This window comes from Oncorhynchus kisutch, linkage group LG1 (assembly GCF_002021735.2).
Source record: "Oncorhynchus kisutch isolate 150728-3 linkage group LG1, Okis_V2, whole genome shotgun sequence".
Lineage (NCBI taxonomy): Eukaryota > Metazoa > Chordata > Actinopteri > Salmoniformes > Salmonidae > Oncorhynchus > Oncorhynchus kisutch.
In genome coordinates, this window is record NC_034174.2 from 65,651,344 (window position 1) to 65,659,392 (window position 8,049).

General features: G+C 43.4%; 1 protein-coding gene across 1 annotated transcript in view; it reads right to left on the reverse strand.

Moving 5' to 3' along the window:
* The window catches only part of LOC109889223 (protein AF-17), a 30,703-nt gene extending 25,456 nt beyond the window's left edge, over positions 1–5,247 (reverse strand). Inside the window, exons 1-6 of the mRNA XM_020480495.2 lie at positions 4,779–5,247; positions 3,454–3,533; positions 3,226–3,280; positions 2,729–2,838; positions 284–387; positions 121–214 (exon numbers count right to left, since the gene is read on the reverse strand). Of these exons, the coding sequence (XP_020336084.1) occupies positions 121–214; positions 284–387; positions 2,729–2,838; positions 3,226–3,280; positions 3,454–3,533; positions 4,779–4,887 (552 nt within the window). The 5' untranslated portion in view covers positions 4,888–5,247. The remainder of the gene's footprint in view (positions 1–120; positions 215–283; positions 388–2,728; positions 2,839–3,225; positions 3,281–3,453; positions 3,534–4,778) is intronic.
* Positions 5,248–8,049: the final 2,802 nt, after the last annotated feature.

Sequence of the window (8,049 nt, forward strand, 5' to 3'; positions counted from 1 at the left end):
TCCAAAGTCTTCTTATTACACTACACTCTTATAACACATTTCCATATTTCATTCCATTCAAATAAAGAAGAATTGGAGATCTCCTAGAAAGTTGAAAACAGACGTGAATACGTCTCTTACCATCTTGATGTAATGGTGCTTGCAGTAGCCACAGTACTTGACGTTGTCAGCCTCAGGGCCCTCCTCCTCACACAGCAGGCCAGCCATCTGAGCACTGCACAGGGTCAGACAGTCAGACAGATGGGAGAGGACACACACACACACACACACACAGACCACTCACCAGGTGACGTGGAAGGCTTGTCGACAGCCCTGGCGGTTGCACGTCATGCAGGCTCCACAAGCAGCCTTGCTCTCTCTCCCATGGTCCTCACAGATATAACACGTCTAAAGAGAGGGGAGGGAGAAAGATGAAAAAGGATGACGACTGACCAGAACATATCTCCTCTTATCAACGTCAGATGTCATGTCCACCTGAAATCCCTCGCAGATGTAAAGGGCAGACTTGACCGACGGTAAATCGGTCTTTCCATGAAATGAGTGCTTTTTGCATCCCTTTGATTTATTAAGTAGGAATTGTGCACAAATATTGCATTTCAAACATGTGTTATTTGACTGTAAATGAAGACCACATGGAACATTCAATGCATCTGATTTTTAATATGAATAAAGACTTGCCAAAATTCAGCAATATGCCATGTCTCTCTGTGCATCCTCTGTGACTTATATGAAGATTTTAACCCATGTCACTCTGTGCATCCTCTGTGACTTATATGAAGATTTTAACCCATGTCACTCTGTGCATCCTCTGTGACTTATAGGAAGATTTTAACCCATGTCTCTCTGTGCATCGTCTGTGACTTATATGAAGATTTTAACCCATGTCTCTCTGTGCATCGTCTGTGACTTATATGAAGATTTTAACCCATGTCTCTCTGTGCATCCTCTGTGACTTATATGAACATTTTAACCCATGTCTCTCTGTGCATCCTCTGTGACTTATATGAACATTTTAACCCATGTCTCTCTGTGCATCCTCTGTGACTTATATGAACATTTTAACCCACTTAACCCCAACATTTCTGAGTGGGTCGAGCATAACACGGCAACCCTGTTATCCAGAGATAGACCAGAGATGTATTTTTTAAATGTATTTTTTAAAAGTGAAGTAAGCATATAATTGCCCCTATCTGTTGCTGTGTTACAAACTTTTATTCCCCGCCACAAGGAGATTTATGGCTGATTTTAGATGAAGTCGTCAACCATGTTACTTTATTTGGCACCTAATAGATACTTACAATAGTATATTTATATATTTACCCTCTGGAGATGGGGGAAAAAGTGTTTTCTATTAAGTTGAACATGTGCTCTTTATGACAGAATGATACAATTAAGTGAAATAAAAAGTTAGACTACTCAAAAGGTAGCTAATTGGTGGAACGAGCCAAATCTAGATGTCTGTAGGTGTTTCCCAAATGGCATACTATTCCCTATAGAGCGCACTCACTACCTTTGACCAGGGCCCATAGGGCTAAAACGTAGTGCACTATACTCTGGGCTCTGGTCAAAAGTAGTGCACGACATAGAGAATAGGGCTCCATTTGGGACATAGCCAGTGTGATACTGTTCAACTGCATGGGCCTCACCAGTGCCCAGAGTCCAATCCTAGCCTGTCATTGATAGCAGGCTGTTATGAAACATTCTGCCCCCCTCCACACCTCGCTCCCCCACGGCTATTGCCCAGACAGAGACAGAGGGGGCTGGCTGTCTGCCTAGCAACAGGTGCTGGACAAAGGAACAGCGGGCCCCTTACCTTTCTTCTCATCTACCCCTCCTCTCCCCTTGTGAGCCATAAGTATCATGGGCCAAAGGGAAACAGAGAAACGGCATCTGGAGCTACTGTAAAGGAGGGAGGGTGGTGGGGCTTATTGAACCTTCCCTCATCGCCTGCGTCCCAAATGGCTCCCTATTCTCTGTGTAGTAAAGCTACTTTTGACCAGGCGCCCATAGGGGATAGGGTGCTATTTGGGACACGGCCATTGTCCAGTCAAACGCTCTCTAAGAATGGAGGGCAGCAAATCCGGATGAATGGCTCTGACAATCCAGACCAGAGAGGTGCAAGCCATTTACTGTAGCTGCCCCTGACACTGTAACATGAGACCACTACAAGACAAGCACTCACTATTGTACAGCAGCAAGCGTCTACGTAGCTTCCCATTGACTCTAATAGAACTGTAATCCAATCGCATAAAAGCTTTCATTCCAAAAAATCTTGTCTGGTGGGCATATGCTGTATATAGATTTTTCCACAATAGCGATCACTCAAGACCATTAGGCCTAAAAGCATGCAGACTGTGGTGGGATACATGGCACATGATCATCCAGATGCCAACTCTAAAAGAGATAACTTGCAGAGAGGACTTGAAAGAGAAGGCTTAGGAAAAACTCTGGATGATCTCATGAAAGCTTTGCCTGTGCAAAAAAATATATTGTATACTAATGACTGCTTGCAAATCACAGAATCGGACAAAAATGCCCCCACATGTTTGTGTGGAATATTGAAGATTGACACATAGATGGACAACCATTTACTCTGGCTAAAGAAACAATATATCCAAATGGATTAAATCTTCAGAGGCCTATAAAATGCATTTTAAATGACGGTCAAAACATCCTTCACAAAAGACAAACAAGCTTAGCAAAAGTTGAAGTGAACAGTGAAGAATACCTTGATGTATCTGTCGTGAGGGACGTACTGTAGTACGATAGGCTCCATGGTGAGAACGTTGGCAAACTGCACCTCGGGAATATAGAGTGCACAAACCACATGGGCCCAGCCTGGAGCGAGAACAGCTCACATTAGTACAGACACACACACACACACAAACACACACACACACACACACACACACACACACACACACACACACACACACACACACACACACACACACACACACACACACACACACACACACACACACACACACACACACACACACACACACACACACACACACACACACACACACACACACACACACACTTACACACACACACACACATACACACACACACACACAAGCACACCCTGACGTGCATACACACACATTAACACAAACACATCATATATTTGTAAGACAAGGGAAACGTGGAAGATGGCGGGATTGATGGAAAGTGGAGGATGAAGAATAAAGGAAAGAAAATCTGTGTCCAGTAGATTACCTCCACTGTCTGTCCTCTTGAGGGCACCATCTTTGTGAGGGCACAGCTCACATCTCTGATGAGAAATGAGAGCACACCTCACAATAACCAACTACGCACAGTAGCTTCGATAGCATGCTGTACTACCAGTGTTATTACTGCAACAGGCAGGGATATGCTGTACATTGATAGACATGCAGTACATGAGTATACGGATAATATATTGATATACTGGACATATATACTCACCACTCTGGCAGCTCTCTCCTGAGACTCACATTTTCGACAGAACCATGGTCCAGTGGGCACCTGGACGATGCCATAGCACGCTGTGACACATACACACACACACATAAATAGAGACACAAATACAGACATCTTTAGTCTACCACTCAAATGAATGAGACACAAACAAAGGAACAAAAAACAGTTACCTAACTTATTAGTTATGTAACTAACTAACTTCTTGGTATACCTTCAACTTTTAATTTGTATTATTTTATTTTTTACTGTTGAGAGCAAGCATAGAGTAAGTAAGTAGCCTTGGCTTGTGCGAGGCCCGGAACGACACATAGGAGAAAGAGCCCATCTCCTGTTTCTGTAGCGTGAAGCAGTTTGATGTACAAGTTCACCCCCTGGACAGGATGCTAGTCTATCACAGGGCTTTACCCCCAATCTATCTCCTTAATGCTGAGTGCCAAGCAGAGATGCAGCAGGTCCCATTTTTACAGTCTTTGGTATGACTCGGCCGGGAATCAAATTCCCAACCTTTTCGGGACAAACACTCTTACCACAAGGCCACTGAATTGAGAGAAGGCATAGTCAGGGCATGAAGTTAACAATGATTTATAGATTTGTTGTCACAAATATTCTGAGATTATACAAATATTGATAGGCTATTGATGTACGTCACCTTTTTCAAAGAGTGGTGGTGTTTTGAACGCAGCCATATTGGTTTTACTTGGCAAAACAGGCTGGTTTATAATAATGTGACATTAATAACAGTTTATAAACTCAGATCGTATTGTGTGTCAGCTACATACGATATTGTTATTGATGTTTCCTACAAAACACAATAAATAAAAGCCACGGGGGGATATACTGTGAAGGTGTGTACAACTGTTATAGCCTTACAACTGTAAATATTTACACATTAAATCATAATTAGTGGCTCTTATTCAAATCAAAACTCATGGACATATTGAGTGGATACGTTGTTGCATTGCTGACATACAAAGATGTCAACAAAGAAGGTGAATATATCGTTGTGGAAACAATTCATCCGCAAGGCCCGATAGGCCAGCTCGTCTGCTGCTCCAGTAGTAGCAAATGATTCCTAACCGTGCGTAACTTTGGATCGAATAAAAGCCATTCTACAAAAACCGCATTAGTCGGCGCCATAAGGGATTGATGTCAATTTTATGTCTCCTCTCGCGGTCGCACCACGTCAACGCGTGCAGAAGGAAAACACCCCCTCCCACATAAATACAGACAGACCCACACGCACGTAGGCACGCACCACCCCATCCTTCCCCCAATAGCGTAATTACATTGTAAAATAGCAAGCTAGTTACCCTGGTGAACAGCGACGCTGCATCCGTGCCCATCACAGTATACAAGAGGATTTTCAGCCCAGCCTCGCTCATCGGAACACACGCAGCAACCTCCAACCATTTCCCGCATACTGTTCCCATACGGTATTGTATACGGTTTTGCGGCGACTTAAATCGCCAGGGTGTCAAGTAGTCCCTGACTTCAACGGTGTCTCAAACATGGTAGTCGGTAGTCGTGCTACACTGCAATCAAGAATGAATTTCAGCGTGGGGTTCGGGTACAGAGAGTTTTTCCGTGATGTCTTCCCGTCCCCCGTAGAACCGATGCAGTGCGCATGCCCACATCTGCAGAATAGTCTCACTGTGTGAAGATGAATATATTTCCATCCCTTGAAGTTGTATGTCCTCAGTTGTCCATGCTCAATGGCAATATATATGCTCCATTTCTACATTAATAATGACAAAACGGACCCGATCTCCTGCTGTCGAAAAGCAATAATGACAAGTGTAGACTAAAGCGTGCCTCTTCTCTTTGAACGGTAGATAAAAAGCACTTTAAATGCATAGCGCCATCTTTAGGGATCAGAGAAAACACAAATGTCTAGGCCTACTGACCGAAATTGAATATCCAGACATAGTTTGAGGAAACTGTTAATATCATTCAGAAATATGTAGTCCAGGTCAACTACTTTGACGATTTATTTAGAAACTTTCTAACAACTATATCCAATATGTAGTTATATTAAAAAGTATTATCATAATAATAGTCCATTAACAGAATCAGATAACTATGTTGTACTAGAGGCATTATAAAGTCTCATAATGATGGTTGCTTAATCAGAGGTCAATAAAATACAATTGTAGGTTTATAATGCGTTTTATTAGGCACTTGTGTGATGTGTAATGTAAAGCATTGTTGTAAAACCTTAGACTGCAAAGCCTTACATTACTTATTACATGATGATGATCTTTATCAGAAAGTGAAGTGAACTATAATGTTAGAAATGAATGCATGAACATGTGCAAAAAACAATAGAATATAATAATGTCTGTAATATCCTACAGATTACAACTATTGTTTATGAACATAAAATTCAATTGTAATCCAAAGATTTAATAGGAGTTTATGGCAGAACTCAAAAACAGAAGATGTGATTCTATTTCCTTGGAATGACAGACTGCCAGTCAGCCTGTGAGACTTTAATAGCCATGCTTTTTGAAATATTAAGCTCTGGCCACAACATAATTGGAATAGTCAAGCCTTTTTCAAGGACAGCTTTTTTCCCATCTATGTAACATTGCAAAAATCTGAAACTTTCTGTCCCAAAATTATGCAGAAAAATGAATCCATGCTTTTGTCACTTCTAGGTTAGACTACTGCAATGCTCTACTTTCCGGCCACCCGGATAAAGCACTAAATTAACTTCAGTTAGTGCTAAACACGGCTGCTAGAATCTTGACTAGAACCAAAAAATGTGATCATATTACTCCAGTGCTAGCCTCTCTACACTGGCTTCCTGTTAAGGCAAGGGCTGATTTCAAGGTTTACTGCTAACCTACAAAGCATTAAATGGGCTTGCTTCTACCTATCTCTCTGATTTGGTCCTGTCGTACATACCTACACGTACGCTACGGTCACAAGACCCAGGCCTCCTTATTGTCCCAAGAATGTCTAAGCAAACAGCTGGAGGCAGGGCTTTCTCCTATAGAGCACCATTTTTATGGAATGGTGTGCCTACCCATGTGAGAGACGCAGACTCGGTCTCAACCTTTAAGTCTTTATTGAAGACTCATCTCTTCAGTAGGTCCTATGATTGAGTGTAGTCTGGCCCAGGAGAGTGAAGGTGAACGGAAAGGCACTGGAGCAACGAACCGCCGTTGCTGTCTCTGCCTGGCCGATTTCTCTCTCTCCACTGGGATTCTCTGCCTCTAACCCTATTACAGTCACTGGCTTACTGGTGCTCTTCCATGCCGTCCCTAGGAGGGGTGCGTCACTTGATGGGTTGAGTCACTGACGTGATCTTCCTGTCTGGGTTGGCATCCCCCCTTGGGTTGTGCCGTGGCGTAGATCTTTGTGGGCTATACTCGGCCTTGTCTCAGGATGGTAAGTTGGTGGTTGAAGGTATCCCTCTAGTGGTGTGGAGGCTGTGCTTTGGCAAAGTGGGTGAGGTTATATCCTGCCTATTTGGTCCTGTCCGGGGGTATCGTTGGATGGGGCCACAGTGTCTCCTGACCCCTCTTGTCTCAGCCTCCAGTATTTATGCTGCTATAGTTTATGTGTCAGGGGGCTAGGGTCAGTCTGTTATATCTGGTGTACTGTGTGAATTTAAGTATGCTCTCTCTCTCTCTCTCTCTCTCTCTCTCTCTCTCTCTCTCTCTCTCTCTCTCTCTCTCTCTCTCTCTCTCTCTCTCTCTCTCTCTCTCTCTCTCTCTCTCTCTCTCTCTCTCTCTCTCTCGTCTAGAGACAGCAGGAGCCAACTGACATTTACTCCTGAGGTGCTGACCTAGGTTTCTTCTTAAGTTCTGGCCTTTCTAGGGAGTTTTTCCTAGCCACCGTGCTTCTACACCTGCATTGCTTGCTGTTTGGGATTTTAGGCTGGGTTTCTGTACAGCACTTTGAGATATCAGCTGATGTAAGAAGGGCTCTATACATTAATTTGATTTGAATAGTCCCCTCCAGTGGTTTTAGCGTCCACCTCCTCATATGAGGAGATGTTGCCAGGCCCCATATTGTAGTCTGCCAACGCCCCTGAAAAACATAAACACAATAGGTTAGTAGTTGCATACAGTACTACAACATGTATGATTCATCAACTCAATCCAGAAGTGGGTCAGTAAGTACCTTTCAGCTTCTGCTCTTTGGTCCAGTGAGGATCTGAATAGGAGCCACAATCTGTGCATCTTGTTCGATATGCTCCTGACTGACCCATGCCCCCTGTGGACGGTGGCAGTGCTTGTCAACCTAGAAAAACCTAGACATGACCTCCTGGGAAGCAGTTGCACAGTGGGTAAAAAAGAACCGTTTGAAATTCAACAGCCAGATTACAATAATGGGTGTACAAATGACATCTCTACAACCTGCATTGGGGACACTGCCCTGTGTAGGGTGCCGTCTTTTGGATGGGACGTTAAATGGGTGTCCTGACTCTCTGAGGTCATTAAAGATCCCATGGCACTTATCGTAAGAGTAGGGGTGTTAACCCTGGTGTCCTGGCTAAATTCCCAATCTGACCCTCAAACCATCACGGTCACCTAATAATCCCCAGTTAAAAATTGGCTCATTCACCCCCCT